Genomic DNA, 21,411 nt, shown 5'->3' on the forward strand with positions numbered 1-21,411 from the left:
TCTCTCTTGTCTGCAGGAGGGGGCAGCTACCTTGGGAAGAGGAGTTTAAGCAGCTTGGGATCTTGTTCACAGGTGAAGGTAGAGGGTATTTAGAAACTGATTAGTAGAAGTGTGCAACAGTGACAGTACTACAGTCATTGTACCAGACCATGAGTGAAGTTAGAGGGCATCAGGAGTCTAACCAGGGCAGTACTATAAGCACTGTACAAGACCATAAGTGAGGCTAGAGGTGATGAGGAGACTGACCAGAGAATGGATGCAGTAACAGCAGCACTGCAGGCATTGTACCAGGCCATGAGTAAGATTTGGGGTTCAGAAGGTCAATCACACGTTGGGTGCAGTAGCAGCAGTACTGAAGGTGCTGTACCAGACCATGAGTGAGGGTAGAGGATCATAAGACTGACCAGAGGGTTGGTGCAGTGACAGCAGTATTGCAGCCTTCATACCAGCCCATGAGTGAGGGTAGAGGAGATGTGGAGACTGACCAGAGGATGGATGCAATGACAGCAGTACTGCATGTGTTGTACCTGATCATGTGTGAGGGTACAGGAGATCAGGATACTGACCAGAGGATGGAAACAAGACTGACCAGAGGATGGGTGCAGTAATAGCAGTACTGCCAGTGTTGTATCAGACCATAAGTGAGGATAAAGTGGATCAGGAGATTGATCAGAAGTTGGGTACAATGACAGCTGTACTGCAGGTGTTGTACCACACCATGAGCTAGGCTAGAAGGGATTGGGAGTTTGCCAGAGGATGGGTGCAGTGACAGCAGTATGGCAGGTATACCAGACCATGAGTGTGGGTAGATGGGATCAGGAGACCAACGAGAGGATGGGTGCCATGACAGATGTACTACAGACATTGTACCAGATCATGAATGAGGGTAGAGGGGAAAAAGAGACTAACCAGATGATGGTTGCAATGATGGCAATACCACAGTCATTGTACCAGATAATGAATGAGTGCAGAGGGTATCAGCAGACTGACCAGCGGATGGGTCCAGTGATAGCAGTGCTGCAGATATTATACCAGACTAGGAGGAGGGGTAGGGGGATCAACAGACTGACCATGAGATGAGTCAAGTAATGACAGTATTGTAAACATTGTACCAGAACCATGAATGTAAGTAGAAACAATGAGGAGACTGACTGCAACATGGGTGCAGGGACAGCAGTAGTAGGCACTGTAGCAGACCATGAGTGAGGGTAGAGAGGTGCAGGAGACTGACTAGAGGATGGGTGCAATAATGATAATACTGCCACTAGTGAGGGTAGAGAGGCTCAGGAGACTGACTAGAGGATTGGTGCAGTAATGATAATACTGCCACGAGTGAGGGTAGAGAGGCGCAGGAGACTGACTAGAGGATGGGTGCAGTAATGATAATACTGCCACGAGTGAGGGTAGAGAGGCTCAGGAGACTGACTAGAGGATGAGTGCAGTAATGATAATACTGCCATGAGTGAGGGTAGAGAGGCTCAGGAGACTGACTAGAGGATGGGTGCAGTAATGATAATACTGCCACGAGTGAGGGTAGAGAGGCTCAGGAGACTGACTAGAGGATGGGTGCAGTAATGATAATACTGCCACAAGTGAGGGTAGAGAAGCTCAGGAGACTGACTAGAAGATGGGTGCAGTAATGATAATACTGCCACGAGTGAGGGTAGAGAGGCTCAGGAGACTGACTGGAGGATGAGTGCAGTAATGATAATACTGTATCCATTGTACCAGACTATAAGAGTGAATAAGCCTGTAAACCCATAACTGCTATAGAAACAATGAGCGCTGAAAGGTGCTTGTTGCCATGGTGCATAAACAGGAAAGAGAGGGAGATGACAGTGAATACAGGGGATCAGGAGAGTGGCCGGAGGATGAGTGCAGTGACAGCTGTACTGCATGCACTTTACCAGACAATGAGTGAGGTGTTGAAGAGATGAGCAAAATGATTGTACAAGGCTGCAGCAATAACAGCATTGCAATGTTGTGGTGAAGTGATAACTGAATCAAAGGAGGAAGCTTACTGTTTGGCCTATGTCCCTGTCCTCTCCTACAGTTATGAGTTTTGTGTAGTAAATGAAAGGAAGAAATCGTGGATGCAAGTGGCAGAAAAGAGGTTCCACTGCAGGCCAGCTGGGTCACTCTGTGTGACAGACTGAAGAACTTTGGTTACAACTGTTGCTCTTCTATGTTCAGAAGATTCAGTTGGGGTGGCCTGAGCACCTTGCGAGGATGTCTCCTTTATGTACCCCATGAAAGGTCGTTATGAACTCTATGAAAGGTATATCAGGTATACCTCATTAAGATGAAGCCACACAGCAGACTAAGAGCACCTAGGGATCCCACAGAATGACTGGAATACAAATTATTGGATAATTCCTCTTTCAGCCAGCCCATCAGTTGGAATCTTACTCTTTATATTTAAGAGATGGTCTTCATGGATCTCTGTAAAAAAAATCAGTGAGAATGGAAAATACTGACCCTTGACTGTGGACTGAACCCAGGATCCTCTTCACTCCATGCAGCTAATACTTCCATTGGACCAGAAAGGAGTCTCTGGACAGTTAGGTACATAAAACTGTACTTTCCCTATATTTTCCAGTCTACATGGATCTACTACATCTGTTTAATACAGCAAACCTCATAACACAGGTTGATCACATCAGCTGGTAAATAACAACTGAAGTAAACACATTCTACGTAAATTCAGGCCTAGTATTTTGTGAGATAGTTTGACAAGAAAAAGCATTTTGTGGGGCTTTGTCCTTCATCACCCCTTACTTTATTATTCTCATTCCAAAGTTGCTGCACCTCGGTAAAGAGCAATCACTGAGATGGAATAAAAATAGCTGTCTCATTCTTTTCTCTAAGGTGCAACAACTCGGATTACTCAGAACTCACTGTAATGCAAGTGCTTGCAGTCACACACTAATTAAAGGTAAACAACAAAGCAACAAGCAAATGACAACTCAGTTCAGCTGTTTAAACAACTGAGACTTGAGCTCAGGTGCTCTGAGCAAGTGACTATAATCCCAACGTCATCTTAGCGCAACAGCTAGGAATTGTAGGTGCTTCGATAACCCCTGATGCAGCAAACCCTAGTTCCTACACAGTATTTCAAGAAGTCATAGCATAGTTCATTTCATCCTCTTTATTATCCTGGCCTGTTTATCCGATCTTGCATGCAAGCTCCTTCCCACTATTGTGGAATGCATACTTTCTGATTTCTAGAAGTAGAAGCACCATTAATTGTCTAATTCACACCACTATTATAACATTTTGAGAATAAATGCAGAAATTAGAACATAACCAGATATTATTATTATTTTATTATTTATTTGACATTTTTTTTAAGAGGGTGGTCTGAATGAGGGTCCCAGGGTGAGAGGCAGTGTAAATGTTGAAAAGTAGGGGTCCTAGGATGGAGCCTTGGGGGACTCCAGTAGGTTGTGGAGAAAGGGTGAGAGTTCATTGGACCATTTCACTGCTTGTTTATGATCCTTGATGTAGCTCTGAAACCATTTAACTGTGTTATTTGAGAAGCCAAAGTTAGATGGTCTGTTCAAAAGTAAGGGATGAGACACTGTGTCAAAGGCCTTGGAGAGATCAAGGAATACTGAGGCTGTATAGCATCCTGCATCTCTGGTCTTGTTCACGGTGTCTGTAAAAGATAATAGGGCTGTAGCTGTGCTGTGGCTAGGTTGTAAGCCATGTTGGGTTTTGGTTAAAAGATTGTTTTGCAATAGATATTGCATTACCTGCTTATGGATACCTCTCTCAAGAATTTTGGATATGGGTGACAAGATGGATATAAGACAGAAATTGGATGGATCTAAAGAGTTGCCTCCTTTGTGGATGGGGGTGATGTGAGATTGTTTCCATATGGTAAGTACTTTTGATTCTGATAAAGACCTATTTATAAGGATACTGATTGGGTGGGCGACTGAGTTAGCAGCCAGTTTTAGGTAGTATGGGGGGAGATTGTCAGCTGAGGTAGAGCAGGATTTTAGTTTTTGTAGCAGTTTCTTAATGTTGTCAGTGTGTATGGGCTGAAATGAGAATGGAGTTTGTATGACATTTTGTTGAGTTTTGGGGGTTAGTTATGACAGGGTTAGAAGTAGCTGATGGCCTGGGGTTGGTGTCTGAATAGGTTGCAGGGGGGAGGGTCCAGCATTGGGGTGTTAGTAGGGCTGAAATTTATTTTATGAAGTGCTTGTTAAAGTTTTCGGCTATTTGTGATGGAGGGGTATTAGGTGATAGGGTCTGCTGTCCATTTCTTCCAGGGTTAAGTAGAGAAGATACAGAGTGCCAAAACTTACTGGGGTTGATTTTATGCTGGGGTTGAAGCTGGGAATAGTATGACTTCTCATCTCTTTTGATTAGGTTTGTCACTTTGTTACGTCGTGTTTTGAAATGAACATGATTTTGTTCATTTTTGTTTTGTTTCCAGGTTGACCAGGCTCGGTCCCTTTGCTTCATCAGGTGTTTACATTCCTTAGAGAGCCGTGGTGCTTCATCAGGTGCTTACATTCCTTAGAGAGCCATGGTGCTTCATGAGGTGCTTACATTCCTTAGAGAGCCATGGTGCTTCATCAGGTACTTACATTCCTTAGAGAGCCATGGTGCTTCATCAGGTGCTTACATTCCTTAGAGAGCCATGGTGCTGACCAGACTAGGTCCCTTTGCTTCATCAGGTGCTTACATTCCTTAGAGAGCCATGATGCTGACCAGGCTAGGTCCCTTTGCTTCATCAGGTGCCTACATTCCTTAGAGAGCCATGGTGCCGAGTTCTTTTTGATTCTTTTCATATGAATGGGAACTGGTGCATTAAGTATGTGAAGGAGGGTGTTATTAAAGTATAGTACAGCATCATTAAGGGGTAGTTTGGGAGCTGGTGTATTAAGTATGTGAAGGAAGGTGTTATTAAAGTATAGTACAGCATCATTAAGGGGTATCCAGTCTATTTCCTGTAGGAAATTGTTGAATTTATGCTGACAAAAATTAGTTGAGTTCCTGACTGATTTTATAGTGTGTACTCTTAGCTGTTGGGAGTTTGTTCTAAGGGAGTAATCTGGCAGATGATCGCTCAGGGAGTGACAGTGTACCAGAAGAGGGGTAATTAGCAGGGTGGGATACTAGAATCCAGTCTAAGGTGGATTGGCAGGTAAGATCTTTGCTGTATCTTGTTGGAGCATTGATAAGCTGAGAAAAAAACATACAGATTTATACTATTTGTGGGGGAGTCGGAAGCTATGGTTTGCCAATTTATATTTACATCTCCTATGAGTGGAGACGTAAGAAATGTTATACCACTCTCCCAGATAAAGAGTAGTACATAAAATGATCCAAGAAAAACGCACAAGAAAATGATATACATTTCAATACTTTATATTGTAAAAAGATGAAAACACACACATATTAACTGAATCATTGGGATTTATGCAATAGTCAATGAAAATTTTAGAAAACAACTGCAAGCCCAGTATCAGATGTACTAGATCAGTTATTGGTATAGAGAATGCATACAGTTACAATTACAGCTTACCTAAATTTAATTGTAGATTATTTCTTTTTGCAGCTAGACTAAGCAAGGGGAAGAACATGCGTGGCTGGCTGTTCAGTAATACTTTCTTAATTCCTTTATTATCTTAACAAGACTTGAAAGCTCTAGTTCTTTCATTTGAGAAACTAAAAAAGGTCAAAATGTCAAAAATACACAGGCCGTGTTTTTAAATCATAAACCCTTAGAGGCAGAAAAAACAGGTATGCATTTCTGTGAAGGAACATGTCTAAGAAACTGGCTGAGAACACTAAAGTGGTTATGCTAGAACCTGATTGTACGTGCTATAAAAATGTGTTTATTAAGCAGTTTATCGCGTAAAAATGATAGTCACATAGATCACCTAGCCAATGAAAGCTTAATTAGTTATAGGGTTCTGGGACAGCCTTTAACTACAGATGGGAATCATAAAATAATGAAACTCAACTTTCCAGAGCTCTATAATCTGGCAAAATAATCCTGGCACATTTTTGACGGGGCTTTTGCCCCTGCTCAGGTTGCTTTAATAAAGTACAGGGGCAAGGGAGTCAAACCTGCCCTTCAGGAAAAAAAATCATGGTGTCATGCAAAAATATGTTAGTATTATTGTCATCTCTCCTGTTGTCTCTGCTCAGTGTTGTAATCCCCACCTAACGGCCTGCACTACGTTCACTGCTTACACAATGCTTTTGATCTCTGTTCGCTGTCTTGTATTGCTCTTTTTGTCTTTTCAAGTCTAATTTCACTAAATGAGACTATTCAGGTCTTAGAACTGAGAAACATTAATGATGTAAGCAATGTGTTATAACATATTTTCTTACTTCCTGCTTGTATTTCTTGCACATTCACATTTTATGAGTTTGCATGGTTGCCTTGTGTCTGCGTCATTTCTGAAAGGTCCACTTTTGATTAGTCACTACAATTATCTATCAGACTTCAGCAAGTACAATTTAAGAAATAAAAAATATTTTACTCATTCTTGCCTAAGCCTCTGTTGCCCTTTGGCTATCAAATCTCTCAGCTGAGCTCATCTCCTTACTTCCATCTACTGACATGATCTGATCTTCCTTTAACGGAGAACATTATCTTTCATCTCTAGGGTCTTTCTATGCACTAAGGAGTCTGAGGGGACCACTGCAGGCCCTTGAAGCCATCATACTGTGGAAGTACTGCATTTTATTTATTAAGAAACAAAGAAGAAACTTTGCAGTGTGGAGTACGTGAAGTTCACTCCTTAAAATATGTTATGCATCATAAAGCCTATTTGGAAGCTGCAGTTAAATAGCAACTCCAGAGGGCCCGATAAGTCATGTTTTGTGCTATTTGGACGGCATCCTGGGACATTATCTTGGTCCATTGATGCATTCTTCTTGGCCTTAGAGACAGCATTAAGGACCTATTCCCTAGTGAAAGCAGAAGGAGTTATATTTGATGGTATTTCCTGAGAGAGGGTTGAAAGTTGCAGCTGAATTTGTTGGCCAATAGGTTTGCTACTGTTATGGCCCCTAGTCTATCCACACAGAACATGTTGTTTACACCCTCTATTTTTCTCCAGCTGCCCAAATGGTGCATTGTAATAGATTGTTGGTCTAATGAGGACTGAGAACAGCAGGAATATAATTCTCTTGGATCTGGATGACATACCTTTACTTATAATGTGCACCACACAGAAGGACTTCTTCATCACTGTGGACACATGCCCAGTTTTATGAGTTTATTTACAATAGTTAAGTGAGGAATTGTATCAAATGCCATGGCCAGGTCGAGGTAGGCGGTATGTACTGTTTTACCTTCATCCATGACTTTAGTGACTTTTTCAAAGAAATCTATCAGATTCAGTTGGCATTTGGCATGACCTACCTTTACAAAGCCGAATTAGGTCGGGTCTAGTGTTTGGTGGTTTCCTATATCATTATTTATCAGGTCTGTGAATATTTTTTTTTTATGACCTTACATATTAACACTAGTTAAACTTATAGATCTTTAATTTCCTAGGTCAGTAGATGATTCCCTTTTATGCAGAGGAATGACTGTTGCTGTCCTCCACTCAGCTGGGACAAAGCCTGTCCAGAGGCTGTGGTTAAAGAGAGATCCTAATGGGCCTTATAAATCCTACTTTAGGCTGTTTAAGAGACAACTTGGTATACTGTCAGGCCCCACTGAAGCTGTTTTTTTTTAGTTTTAGAGACAGCAGTGGTCACCTCTTCTTTGGTGATAAGGTGGTGAAATTTGAGCAGAATTTGTTAGCGAGCAGATTTGTCATATTTTTTTCTGGCTGAGAATAGGTGATGCCATCTATAACTAATTCTGCACATTTTTGGGTGTTGTCTTTAAGACTGTGGAGATAACTGAAAATGCCTTATGGTTATCCTTAGCTTTGGAAGCTATTTTTTACATCAAACTCTGCGCTCAGAGACTTGACTAGTTCCCTGATTCACTTTAGACTAATGAGGGAGTTTTTGCTCTGTTGTGCACATTCCCACTTACTTTTAGACAAGATTTTCTTTCTTTTGTTGTACAACCTATTAATACCAGATGTCCACCAGGCTGACTTGTTTTTGCACTTTGGCCTGGGTTTATATTGGTCTGGTATTATCTTTTCTAGTGAGTTATTTATATGATTGTACAGGGCTTTTGTGTATGCCTCTGCATAGATTTCTGTGTTTTCTGGATTTGGGGGAGCTTGGAAACTAGCAATGCCATCCTTTAATAGAGAGTAATTTACCCTAGAGAAGTTCTTAAAGTTTTGGGGGTTAGGAGGTGGGACTAGTTTTACCTTTATTTCAAGCGAGACCGCTTTGTGATCTGATCTTACTAGTGAGGACATAACACTGGGCGGGGGGCTTCCAATAAATGGAGGGGTAGGTAAAATCACCCATGAGTATGGTATTGGGCTGGATGGTGAGTGATTCTAGTAGCTTCAGGTATGATGTATGAGTTACCTGGTTCATGGTGAGGGACCTGTAGCTAGCAAGAATATGGTAATAGAGTTATCCCCTGGTCAGTTGGATGTGGAGTAGCTCAAGAATGTCTTACTGTTTGGCCAGCCTTTATGTTGATAGTTACACCTCTGCCTTTTGCTCTTTTATATTTAGTGAGCAGTTGGAAGATAGGAAAGGTGTTAAAGCCATGCACTGTCAGAGTGCTTTCTGTGGCATTATACCATGTTTCTGTTACTGCACAGATATCAGGATAATAGGCTCATAGGCGGTTACTAGGCTAATGACCCTAGGGCCCAAACAAGCCTAGCCAAGTTTTAGCCTTATTTACAAGATTAGCACCTATCGCCCTTGTCCAAGAGGGACATAGGTGAAACTCCTGAGGTGAACTTACGGTTACCATCCAGTCGTCCAGATTGCACTTGAAGAGGGCCAACGAGGTGCTCTGCTTGACATGATATGGGAGTCTGTTCCAAAGGTGTGGTAACGTCTGGGAGACAAATCTGTCCCTCCATAGGTTCATAGGTTGGTACTAGGCTATCGGCCCTAGGGCCTATATAAGCCTAGCCATAACAATTCCCTGACTATTTCTTTCCACACTATTTACTTCCCTGGACCCCTGTCTAGCAGGGTGACTGATGTGATCCCCGGGGTGAATTTTCTTTTTCCCATCCAATTGTCAAGGTTCCTTTTGAAGAAGGCCAAAGAGGCACTCTGCTTGACATGTATGAACAGTCTATTCCAGAGTCTGTGGAGTCTCTGGGTCAGGAACCTATCCCTCCAGCATGTTTTGTTTATTGTGATGACAAGGTTTAGATCCCTGGAGCATGTGGCTCTGAGGGATTGGGATTTCTTTAAGTGTAGCATGCCCAACAGTTCTGGGTTTGACAAGGCCTTGTATGTTAAGCAGAGATCACCTCTGAGTAGATGATACGCGACAGAGTATAGCTGGAGTTTTTTAAGGTGGTCAGCATAGGGCATCTGCTTTAGGACTATGATTCTTTTAGTGAGGTATTTCTGCGGCCTTTCCAGTTGTTGCAGATGTCTTGAAAGGTACATAGCAAATATGGCACTGTATTCTATAATGGGTCTAATGAGGGATGAGTACAGTGGGACAATGACCTCCTTTTTTCTGGATGAAAAGACCTTAGTGATGAGGTGTGCCACATAGAAGGATTTCCTGACTGTTGTGGTGATGTGGTTATCGAAGGTGAGACCACTGTCCACCTGTGTCCCTAAGTCTCTTATCACACTTTCGGTGTTTAGTGTACTGCCACCTATGTGGTAATTCAAATGTACATGTTTTTTTCCCAAAGGGGATAACTATACATTTCTTGGCATTGAGCTTAAGCCCATGCCTCTGGTACCAAGCATCTGTTTCTGTAAGGCCCTTTTGCAGAGTATCCACATCATTTGGGGATTCAATAATGGCTCCTAGTTTTCAGTCATCTGCGAACTTTGTTAGCCAGAGTCCCTTAGTGTTGGTCTGTACTTCAGAGAAGTAGATGCCAAACAAGAGCAGTCCCAGGACTGAACCTGGAGGTACTCCACTTTTCACCTGTCTGGAGCTGGATTTGGAGTCGGCTACTTTTACAGTGTGGGTTCTGTCATTAAGCCAGTTGGCAACCCATCGAGTGATGTAGGGATTAATGCCCAGCTTTGTAAGTCTATCTATGATTCCAGAGTAGGGGATGGTGTCAAAGGCCTTGGCGAGGTCCAGATAGGCTGTGTGGAACACCTTACCCTCATCCACAGCTCTGGAGACTGATTCAAAGAAGTCAATCAGGTTCAGGAGACATGATCGGCCCTTCACAAACACAAACTGGGTGGGGTCCAGTGTTTGAAGGCTGCCAATGTCTTTGTTTATAAGTTGCATGATAATACGTTCCATGGCCTTGCAGATCCAGCAGGTTCTATTAATGTCACATACCAGGTTAAGGCCATTAGAGTGAGTAACCCGTGTACCATGTGACTTACAGAAGTGCAGCATTTCCAATAAAGCAGGGTCAAAGGTTGCCTTATATGCAAGGCAGAGATCACCTCTGAGTAGTCTGTATGAAACAGAATAAAGTGACAATGATTTAGGACAGATGCTGATGACCTTGAATTTTCCTTGTGAAGAACCTTTGTGGTCTCTCCAATTGCTGCAGGTGCTTGGAAAGGTACGTACCAAAAGGGGCAGTGTACTCAGTTATTGGCCTGATGAGGGAAGAGTACAGAGAGGTTATAACTTCTTTTTTTCTGGAGGCAATGCCCTTACGTATGAGATGAGCAATATGGAATTCCCTTCTTACCACTGTGGAGACATGGTGATCAAAGGTAAGGTTGCTGTCAACCTGTGTGCCCAGGTCTCTCACCACTGAGGGTATTGTTATTGATGTGGTAGTTAGCAGGAACATCACTCTTACTGAAAGAGATGATAATGCATTTTCTGCATTCAGCTTAAGGCCATGACTTTGGCACCAGTCATCTGCTTGTGTAAGACCCTCTTGTAGGATCTTGACATCATTTGGAGACTCTATGACCACTCCCAGTTTGCAGTCATCAGCAAACTTTGTCAGCCACAGACCTTTAGTTTTAGCTTGCACTTTGGAGAAGTAGATTTCAAACAGTAGAGGTCCCAGGACTGATCCCTGTGGAACACCACTGGTTACAGGTCTGCTGTTGGAGGTGGATTCCCCTATTTTGATTATATGAGTTCTATCAGTGAGCCAGTTAGCAACCCATCTAATGATATACTGGTTGATACCTAGCTGGGTGAGTTTGTCAATTATACCCAAGTGGGGGATAGTGTCAAAAGCCTTGGCTAAGTCTAGGTAAGCTGTGTGCACAGATTTTCCCTCATCAAGGGCCTTGGTGACTGCCTTAAAGTCACCAGATTTAACAGGCATGATCTCCCTTTGACAAATCCAAACTGAATAGGGTCAATTGTCTGGAGGTTACTAATGTCTTTGTTGATAAGGCCCATGATGATTCTCTCCATAGTCTTTCAGATAAGGCTAGTCCAGGCTAATAAGTCTATAGTTCCCTGGGTCAATGGAAGCACCACCTTTGTGCAAGGGGAAGCACCAGCTTTGTGCAAGGGGATAATGGTGGCCTTTTTTCCATTCAGCTGGGACGAAGCCCGTGCTTAGACTATGATTGAAAAGAGTACCCAATGGCATTGCTAATTCTTGTTTGAACACATGTTGGGATGTTATCAGGTCCCATGGATGCTATGTTTTTGACCTTAGAGAGGGCATTCATGACATGCTCTTTAGAGATACAGGGTACAGGACAGGTGGTAGGGATGTCTTGGGGTAAGTGTGGTGGGGAAGGACGTGTGAAGTTTTCAAAAAGCCTGTCGGCTAATAAGTTAACAATGTCCACAGGCTCAGTATATGTGGTATCATTAACTACCAGTTTGGCACAAATGAGAGCCTTTCCTTTTAGGTTGCAGATGTAACTAAAGAATGCCTTATGGTTGTCCTTAGTTGAGGAAGCTAATTTGGATTCATAGTTAGCTTTGGAGGACTTCACAATGAGTCTTATTTGCTTGTTTAAGCTGAGGAGGGAGTGTTTCCAGTTTGGGGCTCACTCCCTCTTACTATTAGACAGTAATTTCTTCCTCTTATTGTAAAGCCTGTCAATGGCAGTTGTCCACCAGACAGGTTTTCTCTTCCTCAAGGAGCTTGTTTTGGTCCTATCAGGTACGGCCACGTCAATGCAGTTGCTCAGGTGTTTGTATAAAGCATTTGTGTAGAATTCGGCATAGTTGCCAGTTACATCTGAGGGAGGAGGTGCAGTGAAGCTATTTACATCATCCTGTAAGAGGTTACAATCTGTTTTGGAGAAGTTTTTTAGTTTAGTTTGTGCTACGGGGGGGGGGGTCAAGTGTGACAGTAACTTCAAGTGAGACTGATTTGTGGTCAGATTTCACCAGGGAAAGCCTCACAATAGGGGTGCTACAGTCGTCCCCCATATTGGTAAGCACCAGATCCAGGATGCTGGCACCCCTTGTGGAGGTGTCAACTAGCTGGTCCAGATCATTGGAATTAATGAAGTCGGGGAACCTTTGGGCAAGTGAGCTTCTGCATGAATAATTTAACCAGTCAATGGATGGGTAGTTAAAGTCGCCCTAAACCATGGTGTTCGGATGTATCTTGATTGACTCAAGTAGATCCAAATAAGCAGAGTGGGTGTCCAGATTCATGGTGGGGGTCCTGTAGATGGAAATGACTTGAATAGGTATCCTACCAACAGTTAAATGCACCTGAAGTATCTCCAAGAAATCATACTGTCTAACCAATCTGGAGGTGTATTTATCTTTAATTAATATTGATACACCACCTCCTTTAGTTTTCACGTCTTGAGTTTGTGGCCTGAATGTGTGGAAGGAGGTGTAGCCTGTTATGACTAGGGTGCTCTCCACAGCCTTGAACCAAGTCTCCATGACTGCACAAATGTGTAATTCTTCCAAGGTGAGGACTGTTTCCAGTGAATGCAGTTTCATGTTAAAACTCCTAGAATTTAGCTGTAAAACCTTGAGGTTGTTCTTAGATGGAGTTCTTACATGAGGAATTTTGCTCTTTAGACGCTGTCTAAAAAAGGCTCGATGGGGTGGCAAGAGCCTTGGCCACTAGCCAAAATCCCAGGGGTGACAGATGAAGATCATCTCTGGCAAAGCACTGAGGTATGTCGATCATGTCATCCCAGGCTGACAGGTACAGGATCCCCTTGGAATGACACCAAAAACTAAGTGAATTATTGAAGTCAATCATTTTGTCACATGAGGATTCTCCAGGGTGAGGAGAGAGCTTCTAGGGAGTGCAGTTTCTTGTTGAGACTCCTAGCATTAAGCAGTAATGCTTTTAGCATGTCATGAGAAGCTTTTGCTATGTTGGAAGGTTTGTCTGTTTGGCAATGCCTAAATAAAAGTCCCTATAGGGGTGGATAATATTTTGGCCAATATCTAAAAGCCTAGAGTTGACAGGTGAAGACCATTCCTGGCAAAGCAGCATGGCCTGTCAACCATGTCCAGCCAGGCTGACAAGTATTGGATCCCTTTGGAATGACAATTCCAATTGTTAAAATTCGGTTCTCAGCTGGGTTATCTTCTGTGTGGAGTTTGCATGTCCTCTCTGTGTTTGTGTGGGTCTCCTCTGGGTGTTCCTATTTCCTCTGACATTCCTAAGACCTGCAGCATGTGGACTGGACATTCTAAATCAGTGATAGGAGTGTGTGTGTGTGTGTGTGTGTGTGTGTGTGTGTGTGTGTGTGTGTGTGTGTGTGTGTGTGTGTGTGTGTGCGTGCATGAGCGAGTGTGTGGTGTGGAAAAACTACCGTCTCAGGGCTAGGCACCTGGTTGTGTAATCCCTGACTCTAGATGCTTGTCAGTGTTGAAGTGACACCCCAACCCCATGTGTAAAAATGGGAAAAGGGGGTTTTGGATGGATAGACAGATGGATAGATGGATAGACGGATGGATGGATGGACTGTGGCATCATACTTGGAGATGGTAGAATGCTGCTCAATGTGAGGCTCATACCTGCATGTGACACATATTCTGAGAGCTCAATCATGTCTCTCTTCACGTAGTCCAAGGAGGTATGTCTCAGGTCATTCATGCCCACATGGACTATTCCTGTCACAGGTACTTCTTCCCTGTTATTTCTGTCTCAGTCTCATAGATTTTTGTGTTCTTTCTTTCGTCCCTCTCCTAATAGGGTCATAGGTTCATAGGTAGGTACTAGGCTATCAGCCCGAGGGCCTATGTAAGCCTAGCCAACAAGGTTCCCTGGCTTACGACACCCAAGAAAGTTATTTTCCCATGCCCCTGTCGAGCAGAGCCACAGAAGTGATCCTCGGGGTGTATTTCCTATTTCCCATCCACTCATCAAGATTTTTCTTGAAGAGTGCTAATGAGGAACATTGCTTGACATAGATGGGTAGCTTGTTCCAGAGTATGGAAAGTCTCTGGGACAGGAATCTATCCCTCCAGCATGTCCTGTTTATTGTGGCGACAAGGTTTAGGTCCCTAGAGTGTGTAGCTCGGACGGACTGGGATTTAATGTCCATCTGATCCTTTCATTTCAGTACAGTCCTCCATGGTTCCATCCTGGCATGGGTTTTGCCTCCTACTCCACTTGTTTACCCTCCTAGTACTGTTTTTTCTTTATGTTTCTCCCTTCCCTTGTCAGATTAACTTAAACATCCCATCTAGTTATTTCAGCAGTGTAGATTTCTGTACTGGTTATCTCCCATTCCATATGGCCTTGTTAATATAACTGACACTCACCCCTCCCTATAACCACATTTGCTCCTTTTTAGCTCTGTCTGCTCACTTTTATGTTTAATTTCCAGGTTAGCCTTACAATCAGTTATTTGTTTATTTTTTATGCGGTATCTGTTTCTTGCTGTCTACTGGCCATCAGGACTCTCATAGCCAATCAGATCCATTTGTTTCCACTTCAGTGGGATAAAAGCAGGCCAAGAGTTATGTCACTTATGCCTGCTAGCAGAAAGGCATAATGCCTCCTTTCCAATGGCAAGATATGCATGCTTCTGTATGTGCCCTCTCCTTCAAGATACACCCCCACAGTTGCTTGGCAGAAGATGAGTATACATTTCCAGTCTACCTTCTACGTGTTGCTCTCCCATCCTTAGTGGGATCACGCCTGCCACAACCGAGACCTACTTAAGTCAGCAATAACAGTCTTTGGCGAAGCTCAAAGGCAGCAAATCTTTGCTTCCTGCACCCAACATTCACGAATGAGTGACTGCTAACATTACTATGTCTCCCACACTTTATGTAGTCCTACTGCCACCTGAACAATAAGTGATAATGTGGCCATGGTTCCATGAAGAAAGTCAGTCTCTACTGACATAATGTTTGTGCAGAAAGTGCCACATTGACTCCAGCAGATTCTGAGGGTCTGGTTAATGACCTTATCTTGTGGTTTAAGCAAGAACTCCTTAATAGGAGTGTGACAATTGTGTATGTGTGGAAGAAACTGTTTCTCAGTAGAAAACTAGTCTTGCAATATACTCCCCCCAACACACATAGTATGCCTCCCACACACACACAGACACACCCCGAGCTGCTCTGATGCCAGGTGACTTAATTGCTTCAACACCACGGCACAGCAAATGGATTTGTTAAGGGGATATAGCATTTTTGTGAAAGGATTGTGCTACAGGCATATAGCTGTCTGTTTCTTTCCTTTCACGTCTCACTTACATAGTACCATATGCTTAAGAGACCCACGTAATGCTCTCATATTTCCCTTACATGGAAAGTGGTCACAGTTGAGAGGGGTCTGTGAAGAATCAGCCCTCGTGCTGAATTGACAAAGAAAAAACTCCCATTTGTCATCAGACCCACTAAAATAGTGCAATGAAATAAGTAAAAACATCTAAGCATGAACTTATAAACTTAGTTCGTAATTCTTACATGTCAAGTATGACATATTTTGGTAGCAGTAGGCTGGAGGAAACAAACTGCATTTGTCACTAACAAGTGTTTAAAACATCTACGATTACGGATTCTTTGCAAGGATGTAATTCTGTATCATTGCTTAGAAGCTGTAGTTGATCTTGAAAGATTTCAGCTGTGGAGATTGGCATATAATTAAAGTACCTAAACTCATAAATCTGAGTGCAGAGTGGACAGGTTTTGTAACTTAGTGCGTGGGACACTCTTCAAAGCATCAACATCTGCATGAGTCATCTTTGTCAGCTGAGTCAAACGTAGGGAAAGGCCAGGCAGTAGCAACAGCAGTGTTTCCCTGAAGGATCAGCCTCCTTCCCAGGGCCATTGGCTGCATTTCTTCTGATTGGCTGGACACCCTAATGTTGTCCAGATGCATGTTTATATAAGGCATGATGCTGCTGGAGTCTTAACATAAAACACATTTAGCTCTGCCAGGGAAGCTTTTCTTTGTTTGCTAAGGAAATCATAGAATTCAGAAATCATGTGCAGAGGATTGACTATAGCGCCAACAAACTGCTTGGAAAGGTATGTCAGTGCCTTATGTACTGCAGAGTTATAGATTATTCAGTGTAAATGGATGTATTGTAGCATCTTATATACGGGTATTATGGTATATCACTGCCTTATGTACTGCAGAGTTATAGATTATTCAGTGTAAATGGATGTATTGTATATATCACTGCCTTATATACTGCAGAGTTATAGATTATTCAGTGTAAATGGATGTATTGTAGCATCTTATATATGGGTATTATGGTATATCAGTGTTTTATATACTGTATAGTTATGAATTATTCAGCATAAATGTACATATCACAGAATCATATGTATATGTGGTATATGTTTTATATTAATTTATTAATTGTAATTGTTTTATGCATATACATTTCATGTGTACATATTATGAAATATGTCTGTCTACAAATATGCATATATTTTTTACACATGCACACAGACACACACACACACACACACACATATATATATATATATATATATATATATATATATATATATATATATATGTGTGTGTGTGTGTATTTATTGTACACATAATTTACTGCATGTGTAGTTCATATGCATATAATTGTGAAAATTCAAGTAGTTATTTATCAGAGTGTATACTTGTATATACCTATGTCTACATATATGTAAGATATGAGAATGATAAAATACACACACACACACACACATACATGCATGCGCACACAAGAAATATACACAGGCTGTTTCATGACTGACCGCAGTGCAGAATAACTAATTACAACTAATTTATCTTGTACAACTGCCTGCAATCTCAAATGACCTCATTAATAATGATGATGATAAAACTACAAATGAGTTATGACAGGCCACATGCAGCTATCCAAGTGATTTATTTCACAGCCAGCATGGAGCATTGTATTTATGCAAGTATGAAAGTGTAACATATTCTGTTCAATAAAAAGAAAAGATAAATTATTTTTTTCTGTTTAAAAAGTATGCAAAATTTTTATGCAGAAGAATCACAATTAGTTTTGCAGGGTATGTGTGTGTGTGTGTGTGTGTGTGTGTGTGTGTGTGTGTACTGAAGCATTGTATAGGTGTTGAAGCAGACGATGAAGAATATGTAGGAGAAACATTAACATATACATACAACCAGCAAGTTTGTTTTGTTTCTTTAAGGGCTAATTTAACGTTACAAGGCATGACAACATGAAAAGGGGGACCGACATTTTCTAAACTGTTAGGCAGGTGATATAACAAAATTACTGGACCAGTTCTGAGAGCTTTGTGCTGTGGAATTGCTGCTAGACCGTAACATCCTGTGGCCACTGTAAATTGTGATGTAAGCAAATGCAGAACTTACATGTATAAATGCACTGCCATGGGATATTAGTCTGTAAATATGTGCAATATTCTAATCACAAAGGCTGTAGGGTGTAGATTATTCACTCTGTAAATGCATGAATTTGCATACTTTGCATATACATGTTGGTTACATAGCTGCAGGTGCTCTTTTATTTAATATATTTTAGAATGTCACTTTCATCTATTTCCAAGTCCATACCTCCTATGACTTCAGGTCAGGTGACAAAATTAACATGGAATATCAGTCTGCTAACAGAGGGTCAGTTACAGCTGCTCTTTGTATCATTTTAACCTTTTCATCACAGTAGCATTTTTACAACCTTCTTCTGTTTCTATGTGCCACCGGACTTCACCTACCTTGTCCCTCATGTGGTCAACCTGCCATGGAATTACATTTCTGACAGGATTTGTGGTACCACCTTTCCAAAACAAACCCAAAATATAGATCCTTTAAGGCTGGTGAGTACCTGTAATGAACTTTAGCTTCCATACTGATAGGTTTTGTTGCTCTAGCAATGTTTACTGAAGTGTGTTATGTGCAGAGGATGCCCTCTATACCCACTTGGACAGTAACCATCTTCTGGGCTAATCATTCCTCTTCAGAGTCTCTCAGCTTTGGCTGCTTATTCTTGACAAACCAAGGTAACTGGCCACTTCAACTACTAGAAAGTTCCTTCTGTTGTCATTAAAGCATCATACTGCTTCTTGCATCTGAGCACCTTCTCTGTCAAATCACATGATCTCCCACTCTGATACCTTTGAGTCTCCCTGGATTGTTTCTGTCCCTGATGTTTTTCTTGAGAGGCCCATCGCTTGACTTACGGCATGCATGTCCATGTCTAACCCCAGTATTAATGCTTAGCACTCTAGTATTCATGCCTATCCACCAACAGCCATTCATATTTCCATGGTACCCATGCCTATCCACCAACAGCCATGCCTATTCCCACAGTATCCATGTCTATCCACCAACAGCCATGCCTATTCCCACAGTATCCATGCCTATCCACCAACAGCCATGTCTATTCCCACAGTATCCATGCCTATCCACCAACAGCGATGCCTATTCCCATAGTATCCATGTCTGTCCACCAACAGCCATGCCTATTCCCACAGTATCCATTCCTATCCACCAACAGTCATGTATATTCCCACAGTATCCATGCCTGTCCCCAACAGCCATGCCTATTCCCACAGTATCCATGCCTATCCACCAACAGCCATGCATATTCTTACAGTATCCATGCCTGTCCACCAACAGCCATGCCTATTCCCACAGTATCCATGCCTATTTCCCAGTATCAATGCCTATTCCCACAGTATCCATGCCTACTTCTCACTATCCATGACTTTTCCCACAGTATCCATGCCCATTTCTTATTATCCGTGCCCATCCCCACTAGCCATGTCCATGCCACAGTATCGGTGTCCATCCCCCAGTATTCATGCCTACATCTACAGTGTGCCTATCCATCCTCAGATGAAAGTGGCATTACTACAGCAGCTATATAACTGTTTCCCCACGTATCAGACAGTTTAAAGTTCATGGTCTTGATGGTGTTTGCATGTCATATTGCCTCTTATTTGGAAGGATGGGATTCATGTTTCATTCTCCAGTCTCCTTAGCAACATGGACCAGTTTAGTTTCCATGATAAAAAGGCTGAATGTATGGGCTGCTTGTTATCTGTCAGTTATATCACTGGACAGATATGGACGGCATTGACATTGGTTGTAAATTGTGTGTTCACACTAGCCACCCCTGCAGAAAATAAGACATAGATGTGGCAACCTCAGTCAGTGAAAACTTTAATATTTTCATGCAGTCTTTTACATGCATAAAACATAATAACATAAAAAAATAAAGAACCCTAGGGTACAAATACATTAGCTCTGTATCAGATTTCATATACAAAGTATTCATCAGTACCCAGAGGTATAGGAATAAATCAACACATCAGTAAGATCCGAGATATCCCATTATGTCACAGAGTGTACAGTGATGTAATCTTACACAAAGGCAGTACATCAAATGAAATAAATTACCTTAATCCAAAAATAAGTAACTAAATATAGTAATGCAGACTCCCAGAAAGTGTTCTGTATATTCATGATTTCTCAGGGCTACAACTTTTATAGCTTCACAGCTTTACTTTATTGATAAAAACAGATGGAAGGTTACAAACACAAAGACTGGATGACATCATCCTCACAAAGAAATTCTGAAGAGCATTTGAGACTCAGGTGTGCATGAGTTTAATACCTGAAAGCCTACAAATGAATAGTTATGTATAGTTCTAAAAGCGACCATCTAATGTGCAAGTCTTTTTCATAACCCCATGCATGAATTCCCATCTGAACATGTTCATCCATTGTTTAAAACTTCATTCCTCCTGAAACTGATAAAAAATAATTTTGATCACAGACCTCTGCAGCAGATTTCTTTCATGTTTTTCCTTCCCTGGCTACAATTATTATGTATCATCTGTAGAGGTGTAGATACAGTACTGATTTATTATTTATGTGAGAAACAGAAAAAGTATGCAAGGTTTAACACCATTTGTGACACATTAATCTCATAGTTACTATGTAATGCTGGTTTCAAACAATAGCTTTAGGGCACATCTTTTCAATTACATGGATGTTGGAACATGCCATGTATTATTAAGATAAAAACAGAAAAGCATCACAAGTGTAGGCGGAGATTTCACACGTGTATACGAAATGTATTATTTAACAAAATGTTCCCTTCTACTGATGGGCAATATTCTGAGATGTAGTTACTTATCTTTAGTCATTTATTGCTTAATAGTCAAACATTTTTAATCAAGATGTACATACAAAATGCATTTCAGATTCCTAAATGTTCATTTGCCGGTAGCCTTTTATTTCACTGCTGGTGGAAACAAAGATTTTCTCATCTGGATTTCCATATAACATTACAATTTAGATTTTTAGAACACATTATTAGCATGTTACAAATAATCACTAACAATCTACGCATTGTTTGTGTATAATTCAGACACTGTATTATTCCCGTATATTATTTTGTATTTTCAAATGTGATAAACTATTTCCTTGACTGCTGCTCATCTTTTGTTCAGTGATTTTTCATATGCGTCATCTGAGTACTTGGTTTCGTATGGCTTTATATTTTATAAATAGTTGGTGTGTTTGTGTAACTAGATATTGCTTGTTTTGGATTTCTTCTTTATGCTTTGCTAGAAATGTATTGAGTTATTTATAGATAATATTTATCTTTAGATGATGTTTATATTTTATTTAGTTTTAAAACTGTAATATGACTGTGACTGGAAAACTGAGTCTCCAAATATGAATCTGTCACAATCTAGGGATTAAAATATTATGTTTACAGTGGAAAACAGGATTTTCCACAGAAGATTGTTGTAACATACTGTATGAACTTGCACTTTCGTCATGTAACAATGAAGTTAGAGCTTGCTTTATAAGTTAGTGGGTAGTGGGAGGAAGACACATTGCATTGGAGAGCTGCGAGAGGCTTCTGCTCCCACAGAAAATGAACTCTGAATAGTTTATTGTGACTTCTGAGTGGGGTATTTTTTTAACAGATTTACAGGCTGGGAATCTGTCACCA

At 41.4% G+C, this 21,411-nt stretch overlaps 1 protein-coding gene across 1 annotated transcript in view; it reads left to right on the forward strand.

Annotated features, from left to right (window-relative positions):
• The first annotated feature begins 16,261 nt into the window (after positions 1–16,261).
• The window catches only part of LOC122813114 (regulator of G-protein signaling 5-like), a 33,650-nt gene continuing 28,500 nt past the window's right edge, over positions 16,262–21,411 (forward strand). The window contains exon 1 of the mRNA XM_044085247.1: positions 16,262–16,471. Within this exon, the coding sequence (XP_043941182.1) occupies positions 16,428–16,471 (44 nt within the window). The 5' untranslated portion in view covers positions 16,262–16,427. The remainder of the gene's footprint in view (positions 16,472–21,411) is intronic.

Source organism: Protopterus annectens, chromosome 10.part0 (assembly GCF_019279795.1).
Source record: "Protopterus annectens isolate FY-2018-M chromosome 10.part0, PAN1.0, whole genome shotgun sequence".
Lineage (NCBI taxonomy): Eukaryota > Metazoa > Chordata > Ceratodontiformes > Protopteridae > Protopterus > Protopterus annectens.